This window comes from Staurois parvus, unplaced genomic scaffold (genome assembly GCF_062004578.1).
Source record: "Staurois parvus isolate SC_StPar_1 unplaced genomic scaffold, SC_StPar_1.0 ptg000840l, whole genome shotgun sequence".
In the NCBI taxonomy this organism is placed as follows: Eukaryota; Metazoa; Chordata; class Amphibia; order Anura; family Ranidae; genus Staurois; species Staurois parvus.
Genome location: NW_028318636.1, coordinates 1,683,359 through 1,699,453, shown reverse-complemented (window position 1 = coordinate 1,699,453; position 16,095 = coordinate 1,683,359). Strand labels below are relative to the sequence as shown.

Genomic DNA, 16,095 nt, shown 5'->3' with positions numbered 1-16,095 from the left:
ATTAGTACCTTATGAAATGGGATTTGTTAGAGGACACAATTGTGGTCATGGGCCCCCAAAAATGAATATAATTTTACAATAAAGAACTCATTGTAGTGCCAGCTTTAACTTAATATGTTAACATACAAACCTTTTCCAAATATATATTGGCCTTATTCAGTACTTGTTCTTGAGGAGGCCCTGCTAGAGGTTTTAATGAATCACACTGGTACTCCCTTGCGATAGAAGTGGTATTTAACACTTCTATGAGTGTCAGATATATTATAATCTATTTTTTCAGGTAGGTCTGTATGTGATATGTCTGCATGCTACCTCTACTGTTGCAGGGGAGTTCCAGTTTAATTTCCTTAGAACAGCCTTTTTCAACTAGGCTGCTGTGGTACCCAGAAGTGCCTTCTAGGTCCTTCAGCAGTGCCTTGGCAAAATGCATAAACATTGTCCCAAATTGCCAAAAATTGTGCACTAGCCAGTGGGTGGATCAAGCCTGCTTATACTGTTATACAGTACAAAGCCACAGGTTTCCACTGTGCAGCATTACAAACTTGGGCACTGTGTGGGCCAGCTGCAGGCATCCTAACAATAGATTACATCATTGGTTGATAAGGAGGACATTGGGTTCCTGCACAGCATTCTTGTCTGCCCCTCTCCATCAGCACTGGCATCACATTAGCTGAGTGAGGGAGGAGAAAAATGCTGGAATACTAGTTAGAACTAGCACAGGTGTATTTGCTTTGTAAGGATAAATCACCTCTAATGTTGTGTGCCCAATGTGTGTGTGGATGCTGCTGCATAAAACTAGTAGTTGAGTTTTTTACATTTACAATGGGGTGCCTCAAGAATTTTAAAAGGCTGACTTGACTGAAAAAAGGTTGAGAAATACTGTTATAGAGTCCTTATAAGTTCTCCTTGAAGTAAACCTTGTGATTAGGCTCCATCCCTTCTGGTGCTAAGTCCCCCTCCTTCATTCAACTATCAAATGTCAGAGCCTCTACTGCCCACTGATGTTCTGGCTTTTTGAGATTGGGTTACTGGAGCCTGGTTTAGAATCCAGAGAAAGGCATCTAAATCTCACCATAGGCAGAAATTGTTAGCATATTTATATTGTAGTGAAATTGCATTGGATGTTCACCAAACATTTCTGAACTGCAGTTCTGAGTTAAAAGATGAGCTAAAAGGGAAGCATTGGGACTGTACCAATTCACTCATTAGGAACAATACACACTTTCAGTGTAAATCCTTTCATTAATATCTTCAGAACAGGTTACACATTTATAACATCCAACATAGTCCAAATTACCTTTCTGTTAAAATGTTATAATAAATCCAAAGAATGATTCAACAGACTGTAATGCCACAATGGTCTTTACCAACCTACTTCTTGTTGCTCTGAATTTAATTTAGTCCCCACAAGGAAATGTTACAGGTGTAAGACTCTATGACAATATTACCCATATACAAATGTCACGTATTAGGTTGTTCCTTTGTTATATTTGTACTGTAGTAGATAAAACCCCATATAGTAGTTTTAGAGCCTAAACTGCATGTGAGTGAACTTTACATTGAGGACAAGCTGAGTAGACACTCTTTATGATTCCATAATGCACCCATGTATCAAATAATGTTAGTGTGGGCCACAGATCCATGTAAACAGAACTTGAATCTGGGGCATGCACCAAGTGTGGTGGCACACTGAGGCTGCAGTGTCCATACTGAATCTCTGCCCTCAGGGCAGCTGAGCTTCCTCCTGCTGTTGCAACTGTATACAGACAGCACACCATCGAGGAATTTTGTATCTGGGAGGGCAGAGCCTGATTGGGATTCACAGACACCAGTTCCCCATCAGCTTTGGCTTGAACTCTGGCACTAATTCTCCATCAGGTCTTCTCCCCTTGTGATTGAAAGTAGACAATGAGCAGATCCTTAGCCACTAGACAGCCTGCTATTGGCTATAAAATCTGCCCAGTACCTACTGTCAATAACTGTCAATAACAAGGAGAGAGGGGACCAGATGGAAAACTAATGTCATATCCGCCTTCCCCCTTAGGATCCACCCACTGCTGTGTCACTGGTTGCTAGGAGGCCGTCCACTGTGAAGTCAACAGCATCCTCAACAACCAGTGATGGGGAAGAGGTTGCAGTGGCTAATATGTTACACTGAATACAGGAAAAGGCACTTTGCCTGTTTCTGTATGTCAGCTTGCAGTAGATTTTAATTACCTCCAGTTTCATTATATACAAACTGGAGTCAATTATTTTTTAATTTGGTGTATTATTAGCATCACTTTGTATAACTGGCCCTAATAAGAACTACTTTAATCTGCCCCATGTGTCAATAAAGTTACCAAAATGGTTGGCAGAGATTTCTGAATCTGGCACAAGCCATTTTAAAAGGCCATAGCGCAAGAAAAGTGTTGGTTCTGCTTTATTGAATTCCCATGGCAATGTTTCCACCTTATGCATTTATGTCCACTTATACGCAACTGCAGATATCTTATCAATGACTAGACGAGTGTGCGAAGGCCAACTATATCTGCTGCATATTGATGCATAACAAATTGGGTTACACTATAAAATTTACTCTCTTATTTAATTTGCAACCATCTGATTTTTTTTAAATTTCATAACTGTGATATGTTGCTTCCTTACAACTATTATGACAATGCTTGAAACAGAATATTCTCAGAAATGTAGTTTCTTGCCACTATGCTGAAGTCAAACTAAACAAAAAACATAAATAGTGATTGATTGTTATGGGGTAATACACTTGAAAAATAGCGGTCAAGAACAAGAACTCCTTGTTGAAAAAGGCAGTATGTGATAAAACATGATATCTCTCTATCTACTAGAATTACTGAAGGAGCAGATTTGATTTTGTCAGTTGATCATAATGGAATGCTACTAAATATAGTTAAGGCCAAAAATGTGTAATCTCTCTTCTAAATAGAGTAAAAAAAATCAGAATCAGCGTTTGTAATTATCTTAATGTGTTGATATGTACAGTACTGTGCAAAAGTTTTAGGCTGGTGTGAAGAAATGTTGTAAAGTAAGAATGCTTTTAAAAAATATATACTTTAATTGTTTATTTAAACAATTTACAAAATCGAAAGTGAGTGAACAGAAGAAAAATCTAAAACATATCAATATTTATTGTGACTACACTTTGGCTTTAAATCAGAATCAATTCTTACACTTGCACACTTTGTACACTTGCAAAACGTTAGGGATTTTGTAGGATTAGAGTCAGTTGTATAATTAACATATTATGCCAAGCAGGTGCTAATGATCATCAATGTCATATGTAGGTTGAAAGACAGCCATTAACCAAAACAGAAACAGCTGTGTAGTAGGCTTAGAACTGTGTCAGAAACAGCCAAACTCTGCTACTAAGGTGTGGTTGTTGAATGCAGTTTCTGTTGAGGACCATAGATGCAATGGTTGGCCATGGAAACGTAATGCAGTAGAATAAAGACACATTATTCTTCTTTCCCTTTGACATCAGAAGATATCCAGCAGTGCCATCTGCACAGAACTTGCTGAAACCATTGGGACCCAGGTACACCCATTTACTGCCTGGAGAAGTCTGGCCAGATGTGGTCTTCATGGAAGAATTGCAGCCAAAAATCCATACCTCCGATGTGGAAACAAAAGCTAAGCAACTCAACTATGCATGAAAACATAGGAACGGAGGTGCAGAAAACTGACAGCAGGTGCTCTGGACTGATGAGTCAAGATTTTAAATATTTGGCTGTAGCAGGAGGTAGTTTGTTTACTGGAGGTCTGGAGAGTGACACAATAATCAGTGTCTGCAGACAACAATGAAGCATGGTGGAGGTTCCTTGCGAGTTTGGTGGTTGCATTTCAGCAAATGGAGTTGGATATTTTCCAAAGATCAATGGTATCCTCAATACTGAGAAATACAGGCAGATACTTATCCATCATGCCATACCATCAGGGAGCTGTGTGTCCGGCTCCAAATTTATTCTGCAGCAGGACAAACATACAGCCAATGTCATTAAGAACTATCTTCAACGCAAAGACAAACAAGGAGTCCTGGAAGTGATAGTTCGATCCCCACAGAGCCCTGATCTCAATGTCATCGAGTCTGTCTGGGATTACATGAAGAGACAGAAGGATTTGAGGCAGCTTACATTCACTGACGATCTGTGGTTAGTTCTCCAACATGTTTGGAACAACCTACCTGCATTTTGAGTTCCTTCAAAAACTGTGCGCAAATGTACTTAGAAGAATTTATGCTGTTTGAAGGGAAAGGGTGGTCACATCAAATAATGATTTGATATGGATTTCTCTTCTGTTCATTTACTTTCTATTTTGTTAATTGATAAAAAAATAAACTATTAACACTTCTATTCCTAAAAGCATTCTTATTTTACAGCAATTTTTCATACCTGCCTAAAACTTTTTGCTCAGTAATATATGTCAACTGTGGTTCTGCAAACCCACTGCATTCACTGATAAAAAGAAAAATATAGATGTACAGCAGTAAAGATCACACTTACTCTCCATATCGACAGGACAGTCCCCTCTTGTACCTAGGTTCCCAGCCTCTTCAGTCAAAATGATGTTCTCAATGTCACGCATGGACAGGTGCTCGCAAAACGTGTCATAGAGTAACCTCTTCAGTTCCTCCACTGACAGTGACTGCATGTCACACTGCAGGGACACACCAGGGATATGGGGTTCACTGCTCAGAGGACATCAGACTGATAAACGTGACTGATAAAACTGATATTAATCTAACAATTGCATGCTACAAACACATCGTGAGAAGCATAAAGCTAGGCAGGTGCCACATACAAACACACACATAAACACAGACAAACACACACAACTTTCCATCTTGCTCTGACATGAAAATGCATGCACATTACCTTCCAAAACACAGTGTCAAAATCAGCACCATGAAACTTGTCTGGGATCCCAGAAGTTGTGATCTTTGGTCCCAATAACGTTACAAACTCTTCAAAGTCCACCTGACCATCCCCTGGAAAAAAAAGGGTTTAAGACACATTCGGAAAATTGTAGTGTGTGGGAAAATATATCTACATGCAATCAAAATATAATTGTCACATTAAATTGTAGTGATAGTTCAAACAAAATTAATAGTTAAAGCCCAACTTTAGAGAACTGCACAGTCGCTGCAAGAGTTAAATGCTTGTTTAGTCTAGGGGAGAGTAAGTGCTTTTTACTTAGCTGAGCCTCTGCTTCCCCAGCACTTGGGCAGTAGACTGTTTCTTTAGGACCCTGCATTGGTCTTGATAATGTCAGGACCTTAGACCATGTAGGGGAAAAGCCGCTGCTAGGACCAGTTTGCTAGCGAGGAGGAGCGGAGGATCAGGTAAGTAAGTCTACATTAACAAGTCCCCTAGATATAAACGAGCAAATAACTCTTGCAGTGTAGGTGTAGTCCCACTACAAGGGAAATTTTTTATGTTCCCAAAATTGGACTTCAAATAAATATAGTTTCAAGAGATCAAAATTGAGAAGCTCTTATTTACTTCTTCATCAAAAGTGGCTTGCCACAGAATAATCAGTAGCCTCTCACTTCCAAGGTTGTCCCCTTTAATGCACATGCTATAACAGTGCATGATGGGCTTAAAGTATGAGCAAAGTTTTACCTTTAGTTTTGCGTTAACAAAAGAAGTAAACCTACAATGGATACCTGTGATTATTTACATTTTGGCAACAAGGTAGCAAGGGTGGGGCCAAGGCTCAGTCTTTTTGGGTTCTGTAAAATATTTCTTTGTCTGTGCCTTAAATATATGTTGTCTCTGAGACCCTTGTAGGATTTGATAACACCTTAGACAGAGCATGCTACTCACTTCTTCTCTTCTGATTTACACAGAACCCACTCTTGGCTGAATCAAACATGTACAGTAGAAGTGATAAGAAAACAACAAGCTCTGGATGATCAAGTTGCATAAACAAAACATACAGCAGAACCATAATTCCTCCTTAGACCAGTGTCATTAAACCAATTAGCAAGATATCTCTTAAGAAAGCCTGCTAATGGCTGTTGTACCATTGCATTAACATTTCTAGCAGTAGCATAAACAATACCCAGCAGTAGTTTAGCAAGCCAGAGCACTGATAGCCATCATAAAACAGAATTAAGCACAAATCTTTAATTAGGCACAAGGAATATACTTTTGGGTCTGTGTCTATTTGACCTGAAACTCCCCTTTTCAACCCAGCTCTCAAATTCTACAGATAATCCATAAAATCTGATATGATAAAACTACAATAATAACAAGCATTTACCCAAATGTGTTAAATTAAATTAAATTATAATTAATTGACATTATATATACTGTATATCCGAGGCAATCAGGTTTGGTATTTTACAAATGGTAATTTTTATTTGTGCAATAATAGTTTGGTCACTAAACTGTAAAATGGGGTAGTTTTGAAATATGAATACAGTTAGAGAAATCAACATGAAGGGAGTGTCTGTTAAACTGTCCTAAAACATTTTGACACCTCATCAGCCACCTCCTCAGACCCTTTCATTGGCTGTGTAATTTCTGTGTCCACCCTCCTTACCAGAATGGATAGCTGCAACTGAAACTCACGAGTTCTCAATTTTCCTAAAACTATGTGCAAATGCTACCAGTCATCTCTGAGGGCCAGTGACTCTGTCAGAATACAACTTATGCTGCAATGAATTGGACTCAGAAGCAAAGACCAGATGGACTTTTTGTTTTTAATCCTACCTATTTTGCTGTTGCGTTGTTTTATAATATCTTCTGTAAATCTTTGGTTTGAACCATTTTTTTCTTTTCTTTCATTCAAATATTTAAAAATCATTAAGCTGAGTCTCTAAATGCTTTAAATAAGAACTTAAAGAATCATTGCCTCTTTGAAAAATGTTACCACATTTTAAACCTTTCTGTCTGTGTGGCACCAAGCATCACAGACATTTTCTGAAGGTCAAAATTGCTACAACACATACTGTGTCCAGTATGTGTTTCATTAAAAACTGAGGACGCAACTACTGTTTGTGTGTGTAAAGAGTCAACTATGGCATTAACCGACCCCATAGGTGCACACTTTCAGATTGTTGTCCTGGTCCCTCTGAAGGATGAGGCTGAGCGTGCCATTGTCATATATTGCTGCCAGTGGTGGGATCTGAAACTGTCGTCACACTAGGCACCTCCCTGCCTTTCCCACACTAAAAATGTGTCTAACTCATCTTTCTGAAATGAGCATTACTCAGAGTGTTTTGCCATATAAACTCTATTATTATTATTATTATTATTATTATTATTATCATCTATCATACAGACCTTTGAGGCAGAAGATAGCCTCTTAGCAGCAGTAAATCTTTAGGTTGTCAGCAGATTGGCCTATAGTTGCTCTGATTTTCAGCATAGTGCCATAAAATAGAGAGAGCCTGTGCATATGCAGAGTAGGGTGGGACAGTGTATTACTGGATTTTAAACAGTATAGGGCAGACTTCCCCAACCTTGTTGACACAGAGGAACCCTTGAAATAACTTTCCAGTCTCAGGGAACCCCTGCTAAAATCACTAAATCTGTAACTCATGATACATTAGTGTGATGGTCAGGGAGGAATGCTCCTTACATTTGTGGTAATTGGGAAGAATTTCCCCCTTACAGAAATTATCTGAGAGGCAGATAATGTTTATTGCTCAAGGAACTCCTGGGAACCTCTGGAGGAACCCTAGTTGAGAAACCCAGGTATAGGCACTTATTTTAATGTTTTACATAGCTATACCTATAAAATGGGCCAGTGATCTAGCAGGACATAATTTTATTGTGATGCCTCAAAAATGATGATTCCATCCTTCTGGAAAGGAAGGGGGGAGTACTTTGATCTGGGAGATGGGATGGAAGATTATAAATAATAAGGGTTATACACATTACTTCCATAAGAATGCATGCAAAAGATATATCTCATGCACAATGGAGGGTTGAAACTCCTGTGCCACACCTTACCCTTTTGAAAGTCTTCTATCCGCCCATTTTTCTCCAGGCAGGTTGGTATCCTGCAAACTCCAGGCAGGTTGGGATCTGTCCTATTGCTTGCACATATCAACATGCATGATCACAGATGTTGTGTATTTGTTCCATGTGTTGTCATTTGAGAAAATTTCTGCTTTACAATCTGTGAGAGATTGTAGGAAAAGTTGGAGCAGGAATTTTGTGTGATTATTAAACATGGTGACCTGTTTGCTGTCTGTCTACACTGCTAAGGCACAACAATGGCAATGAGGACACTTAAACACTCTGTGCAGGTTGCAGAGAAGTTTATTCAGTACCCTGAAGAGCCTGCAGAAACTTGGCATCTCTGATATGAACAATTTTAATCTATTTACTAGAATCTGGCATGGATGGGACCTCTTTTTACTTTAGGTTCATTAGGTTCCAAAGGCTATTGAACTTTCTCAAATTTGCGAGCAGATTATTTATGCAACGTTACAGTACTAGTCATGGAACACAATTTTAAACCAGTCACAAATGCTTTAGTGGCCAGAGCTTGGTTTTGCAGATGTCATCAAAGTGAGGGAGAATCTATCCACCACAATGTTGCTGAGTTGAGAGAGCAGCAGCCTGCAGATTTGGACCCTTACATGATGAAATGATTGAGGACCAGTTTATTGAAAAGACTACAAACCCAAATGTAGGGAAAGGCTAAATATGAAGCCAGATACACTAACTTTGCTATGGATATGGGGCGGCAGATGGAAATAGCTGTGCAGGAAGCCAGAAATATGCTGTTCCCCAAATACTGTACGGTAATAAAGCTTCTGTTCAAGTGCAAAAACTCACTGATAGCACACCACTTACACATTGGTTTAACTGCAGAGGTCACCACCTTGGAGGGATGGTTCTCAAGAAGGGAACTACCACTTGAAATCATTACTGACAATGGTCTGAGACTTTCCTTAAATCAAAGGGAATAAAACACATCCTAACACCACAATACCATCTACAGGCCAATAGAGATTTGGAACATTTTAACCAGACATTTAAAAATGGTCTAAAGACACATCTGCATGAGGGACAACTCTTCAGCAAAGCTGTAAATACTGTTCTACAACAGTACAGGTTAGGTCCTCATAGCACCTAAACCTACGAGCTAGATGGAGAGGTACCTAGTCAAAGCAAAAATGTACAGTGATGCAAAAAGACAAAGCCAAGACAGCTACCTTCATTCCTGGCCAGTGGTTGAGGATGAAAGAGCCATCAAAGCAAACAAGTCATAGTTTAGCCCCAGTCTATCTAATCTTGCATTAATCCACAGTCAATTGGGATAAGAAACCTATAGGCTGGAGGATGGATCAGCTTGGCATGTGAGCAGGTTACAACCTGTGCAAGATACTTTGGTTGGGTACTACTCCTAAAAGGCTTAATTGGGATTGTGTGTCTAGTCCTACCACACAGCCACAAACATTTGGAAGACCAGACATCAACTCCCACTCTTGTGAACTGAACAGTGGAACTATGTTTTTATAATATCATCAAATTTTGTAAGGGGGGGGGGCAGGGGAGAGGTGTTGTACACTTATTAAGTTCTGTGCATTGCCATTTTAAGAAAATGGTATGGCATGTCTGCTTTAAGAGCTATAAGAGATAATAGGAGTTGGAGCAGAAAGTGTGTATGAATAATAAAGATGGTGACCTGTTAACAGTCTGTCTGCACTGCTGAGACACAACAGCAGACACTTGAGTTTACATGCTTATAGGATTAGCATTAATAAGTGTTTCCTTTATTGTCTTTCATCCTGTGATTCCACTTATATACTGCTTACTCAGAATTCTGCTGTATGGAGCTAATAATATGCCAACCACAACAAATAATAAACAACCAACATACTGTACCTGTTACATGTAATGGCATATAATGTTGAAGATGTCAAATAATACATTAACCTTCAAATCCTTTCATAGTAGTGTATATTTTTGTGTATGTGTATGTGTTCATGTATGTTTCAGTCCAACGTGGCAGATTATTATTATTATTGGGGTTGTTTTCTTTTTCTTTTGATTCATTTTCTGTAAAAAGCATACAAACAAAAGTTTGCACGTTATCCAGTTACAAACCACCTACTGCAGTTTACTTAGGCAGAGTGGCTCCGCTGCACTGGATCACATATATATGTACTTACATCTCCTTACAAAGCAGGTAGAAAAAACAACCACACCTAGTACTATAAACAGCACACATTACACATTCTTAGGCACTAGTTAACATTCGGATTGCCCCTAGATGTTAACCCCTTAACAGCCAATGTCATTAGTACAGGGACAATGTATAGTATTATCACTGATCACTGTTTTAGTGTCACTGGAGATGTCAGTGCCAGTTGGTCAGTTCCCGCCCAGTGTCAGATTTCCCGCTGCATTATCACTGTCCCAGGATCCCCGACATTATTAGTAAAAAATAATTAATAAAAATTCCAGTCTAAATACCATTGTTTGTAGATGCTATAACCTTTACACAAACTAATCAAAATACACTTATTGGGATTTTGTTACCAAAGACGTAGCAGAATATATTTTGGCTTCCATTTATTAAGAAATTTTATATTATTTTTGGATATGTTTTATAGCAGAAAGGAAATAAATATTGTTTTTCCAAAATTGTTGGTCTTTTTTGATTTATATAGTGTAAAATGAAAAACCCAGTGGTGGTCAAATACCAAAAAAAGATGTGTGTGATAATTTAATTTGCCTACAGTGTTGCATAACCACGCAATTGCTAGTTAAAGTAACTCAGTGCTGAATAGCAAAATAAATGCCCCGGTCAAGAAGGGGGTAAAATATTCCAGACGTTTTGTCCAACAGAATGTCTTCCAAGGGCCCATCTTTCAAGGGGAAAACATCTTGTCAGATGAAACGCGTGTAGGGCAGAGTGTAGCAGTGACAATATCACGCCTGCCCAGTGTGTCAGCGGTGCTGTGCAAAATGCTTGTCATACTATTTGTTTTGTGAGTACCCGCTTGGTTTATTAATACATTTTTTAAATGGTACTTTACTATGTGACTTCCTTGCTCTTTCCTTAGTATGTGCTTTTTCTGCTAGGACCGGTATATAAAAAGCAATCCAGTGGCCACTTTTGTGCATTCATGAGAGAGTGAGGCTTGAGGCTTGCTGAGGTGTGAGAGGAAGAGAACTGGAGCCATCCATCCATCTGACATCTTTTAAAGGCTGATTTAGACCTCTTGAATTTTGGGATCTAAGGATTTGGTAAGTGGCATTAAAATCACTTGCTGGTTGGTGCAGTTACTGCATGAAGATTTTGCACACTTTTGCTGGACTTTGATATTTTGTTTATAGGACTTTATTTGTGATTTGTTTGTTATACATTATATATTGAATTAGAAATTTTCCTAACAGTGCAACACTATTTTTTTCAGTTGTCTTTTGATAGTTATGCATGATTATCAGTGAGTGCTGCAGTCAGGATTCTTTACTTTCTCACCTTCATTTATTTAATTAATTTGCCAAGCGCAGGTTAAGCTAAATTTTGAACAGGTTAGGCAGGGTGGTGTACGGTCAAGTGATGAAAAGGAGTAAATCTGTAAAAAGAGTGCACTTGTGATGTGTGCCTCCACTGTTTTTTCCATAAAAATGTTATTGAAACTGCTTCATATGTATGTAGTGCTACCCCCACAGGGGCCGCTGGATAATGCTTGTCCCCAGTGGTTGCCCTGACCTTGCAAGCCTCCTGACACCTCTGACACTCTGGGTTCAGACATATTTCAACTGTATAGGATAACAATGCAAGAGACACAATTCTTTAGTAACACTTCTATTTTAGTCTTGTTCAAAAGAGTAGACCACTCTAATAATAACTCTAATTTCACTAGAATAAAGGGTTTAGGATATACAACCCCAGTTAACACATATAAATAGAACACTGGTAAAATAGGAATAATCAGTTAGCAACATTTAACAAATTATACAGTCTTGAGTAGTAAGATTCATTCAACTATGAAACTGCAACAACAGCAGTAAGAGGGGAGAAAAAAAGGCTGGTTGACTTATCTTACCGGCGCAGTTGGCTACTGAACTAAAAGTTCCAAGACCCTCTGCCGTCAGAAGAACTGGATGGACTCTGCTAACAGGAAGTGATGTAGCAGTCCCAGTAATGGGCACTAGGGGGAAAAGGATTATTCATATTCTCATCTGTAAATGTCCCTGAAAGGCATAATGATATAGCCAGCAGCTGGCTACATCTACATTAAAGATATAAATATACAGATCTAGGACTTACATCCATCAGTCATACAGCTAGAAACTGATATCAGCAGAAGAAGAAATACGTTCCGAGGGCATCCAGGAGTATTGCACAAACTCAACCAGAAGGTGAGCATTGGTGAGAAATCCCTAGACCGTGCCTCCACATTTTACCAAGCATATCATGGTTTGCAAGGATAGCTATAGCTAAAGTCTAAGTAGCTATGATAAATAAGAGATGTGGTAAATGGCAGTCCTTCCTCAAGCCTGTGTAAATATGAATAGGGTCGGATTTATATCCTTTCATCCTGATCTGTGCAGTAGGAATGGAGTACAAAGTGTGTAAAAAGTGGGAAATTTCGGTTGGAAATAACTTCAATAATGCGTGAAAGACGTATAGCTACAAAATACTACTGAAAGCTATCTGAAGGTCAAGTGATAGCAGCATCCCTTTTCCTGTCTCTACCACCAGCCCAGTTTGATGATATTGGACGGTAGTTGGATATATTACTTAGATCTTTATTGGTTTTAGGGTTCAAGCAGATGTAGGCTCTATTAGAGTCTGTATATAGCACACTTTAACACTGTTCAGAAAAAGGAAGAAAGAGAAAAACTATGCAAAAAAACAAGCACATATTGGAACTTTTGCTGGGATAAATACAGTTAAGTCCAAATATAAACAATTTTCATACTTTTGGCTCTGTATGCCACCAGAAAAAATTAAAATGAAACAATCCAAATGAATTTGAAGTGCAGACTTTTAGCTTTAATTCAAGGGGTTGAACATAAATATCAAGTACAAATTTTAGGAACTGCAACCATTTTTATACACAGTCCCTCCATTTTCAGGGGCTCAAATGTAATTGGACAAATGAATATAATCATAAATAAAATGTTCATTTTTAATATTTTGTTGAGAATCCTTTACTGGCAATGACTGCCTGAAGTCCGGAACCCATGGACATTACCAAAGACTGGGTTTCCTCTTTTCTGAAGCTTTGCCAGGCTCTAACTGCAGCTGTCTTCAGTTGTTCTTTGTTTGTGGGTCTTTCTGCCTTTAGTTTTGCCTTCAGCAAGTGAAATGCATGCTCAATTGGTTTGAGATCAGGTGATTGACTCAGACATTGCAGAATATTCCACTTCTTTTCCTTCAAAAGCTCCTGGGTTGCTTTTGCAGTGTGTTTTGGATCATTATCCATCTGTACTGTGAAGCGCTGTCCTATCGACTTTGCTGCATTTGGCTGAATCTGGGCTGACAGTATATCTCTAAACACTGCAGAATTCATCCAGCTGCTTCTGTCTTCTGTTACATCATCAATAAATACCAATGACCCAGTGCCACTGGAAGCCATGCATGCCCATGCCATCACACTGCCTCCACCGTGTTTTACAGATGATGTTGTGTGCTTTGGATCATGAGCTGTTCCAAGCCTTCTCCGCACTTTTTTCTTTCCATCATTCTGGTATAGATTAATCTTAGTTTCATTCATCCAAAGAATGCTTTTCCAGAACTGGTGTGGCCTTTTTAGATTTTTTTTGGCAAAGTCCAATCTGGATTTTCTATTCTTCAGCCTTGTGAATGGTTTACACCTTGTGGTGAACCCTCTGTATTTGCTCTCATGAAGTCTTCTCTTGATTGTAGACTTTGACAATGATACGCCTACCTCCTGGAGAGTGTCCTTCACTTGTCTGGATGTTGTGAATGGATTTTTCTTTACCACCTGTGATCATCCACCACTGTCGTCTTTTGTGGACATCCATGACTTTTTATGTTGCTGAGCTCACAGGTGTGTTCTTTCCTCAGAATGTACCAAACTGTTGAATTGGCCACTCTTAATGTTGCTGCTATCTCTCTGATGGATTTGTTTTGTTTTTGAAACCTTACAATGGCCTGTTTCACTTGCATGAACAGCTCCTTTGAACACATGATGTAGGTTCACAGTAATAGATTCCAAATGCAAACACCACACTTAGGATTAACTCCAGACCTTTTACCTGCTTAACTGATGAAGAAATAATAAAGGAGTAGCCCACACCTGGCCATGAAACAGCTTCTGATTCAATTGTCTAATTACTTTTGGTCTTAACCACCTCCCGTCCGGCCGTTGCATATAAACGGCCGGACGGTGGCACTGCAGGGTCGGGTGGCCGTTTATGAACGGCCTCCCCGCACCCTGCTTGCGCGCGCTCCCTGGGAGCGCGCAGCACCGCGATCCCGGTGCCCGCTGTGTCCTCCGGACACAGTGAAACACCGATCGTCGGACGGGACCTCTGTACGAGGTCCCGATCATGTGATCACTGATTGGCCAATCAGTGATCACATGCAAAGTAGTAAGCAAGATGTCACTCCTGACATCACTGCTTACTACGTGTGAAATCTGTGAATGATCACAGAGGTCACATGGTACAAGGCTATTCACAACAGCCTTGTACCATGTGACAAGCTGTGACCAATCACAGCTCACTCAGTACTTCTCAATGAGTGCAGGAATGCACACAGAGAGAAAGAGAAATGATTGCTTTTACATCCTATATGGGTGTAAAAGCAATCAGTGTAAAAAAAAAAATAAAATCTTCATCACCCCCCACAAGTAGTACAGTGTCACCATGGTGACACTGTACTGCTAGGGTGACAGTATGTAAAAAAAATAAAAAAAATAAAAAATAATAATAAAAAATAAAATAAAAATGTAAAAAAAAATGTTTAAAAATTATAATTTTTGGTTATAAACTAATTTTTTTTAATTTATTTTTTTACTAAAAAGATAACAGAATAAATTTTGGCAAAGATTTATGATGAAATATTATTTATTTGCAAAATGTTATAAAAAAAACACTTTTGTTCAAAATTTTTGGACTTTTTCATTTACATAGCAAAAAAAATAAAAATCCCAGCGGTGAATAAATACCACCAAAATAAAGCTTTATCTGTCTCAAAAAAATGGTAAAAAATTAGTTTGGGTACAGTGTTGCATGACTGCGCAATTGTCATTCAAAGTGTGATAGCGCTGAAAGCTGAAAATTGCCCTGGTCAGGAAGGGGGTAAAAGTGTCCGGTCTGGAAGTGGTTAAGAGCCGTAATTCCTAAACCCTTCCTCCAATTTGGATATACAGGTGACACTCGAAAAATTAGAATATCGTACTAAAGTTAAATTATTTCAGTAATGCAACTTAAAAGGTGAAACTATCTTGCAGTGCATTCCTCTCCATTCTTCCTCCATACACTGGGTCCTTGGTTTCCAAATGAGATGCAAAAGTTGCTCTCATCAGAAAAGAGGACTTTGGACCACTGAGCAACAGACCAGGTCTGTTTTTCTTTAGCCCAGGTAAGACGCTTCTGACGTTGTTTGTTGTTCAGGAGCGGCTTGACAAGAGGAATATGACATTCGAAGCCCATGTCCAGGATCCATCTGTGTGTGGTAGCTCTTGATGCACTGACTCCAACCTGAGTCCACTCCTTGTGAAGGTCCCCAACACTTTTGAATGGCCTTTTCCTGACAATCCTCTCCAGGCTGCGGTCATCCCTGCTGCTTGTGCACCTTTTTCTTCCACACTTTTCCCTTCCACATAACTTTCTATTAATGTGCTTTGATACAGCACTTTGGGAACATCCAACTTCTTTTGCAATTACCTTTTGAGGATTTCCCTCCTTATGGAGGGTGTCAATGATGGTTTTCTGCACAACTGTCAGGTCCGCTGTTTTTCCCATGATTGTGATTCCTACTGAACCAGACTGAGAGACCATTTAAAGGCTCAGGAGCCCTTTGCAGGTGTGATGGCTTAATTAGCTGATTGGAGTGGGACACTTTGAGCCTAGAATATTGCACCTTTTCACAATATTCTCATTTTCTGAGATTGTGGATTTGGGGTTT

At 39.1% G+C, this 16,095-nt stretch overlaps 1 protein-coding gene across 1 annotated transcript in view; it reads right to left on the bottom strand.

Annotated features, from left to right (window-relative positions):
- Nucleotides 1–16,095, bottom strand: part of CABP7 (calcium binding protein 7) — a 155,731-nt gene that overhangs the window by 12,270 nt on the left and 127,366 nt on the right. The window contains exons 3-4 of the mRNA XM_089655454.1: nucleotides 4,890–5,002; nucleotides 4,518–4,671 (exon numbers count right to left, since the gene is read on the bottom strand). Of these exons, the coding sequence (XP_089511580.1) occupies nucleotides 4,518–4,671; nucleotides 4,890–5,002 (267 nt within the window). The remainder of the gene's footprint in view (nucleotides 1–4,517; nucleotides 4,672–4,889; nucleotides 5,003–16,095) is intronic.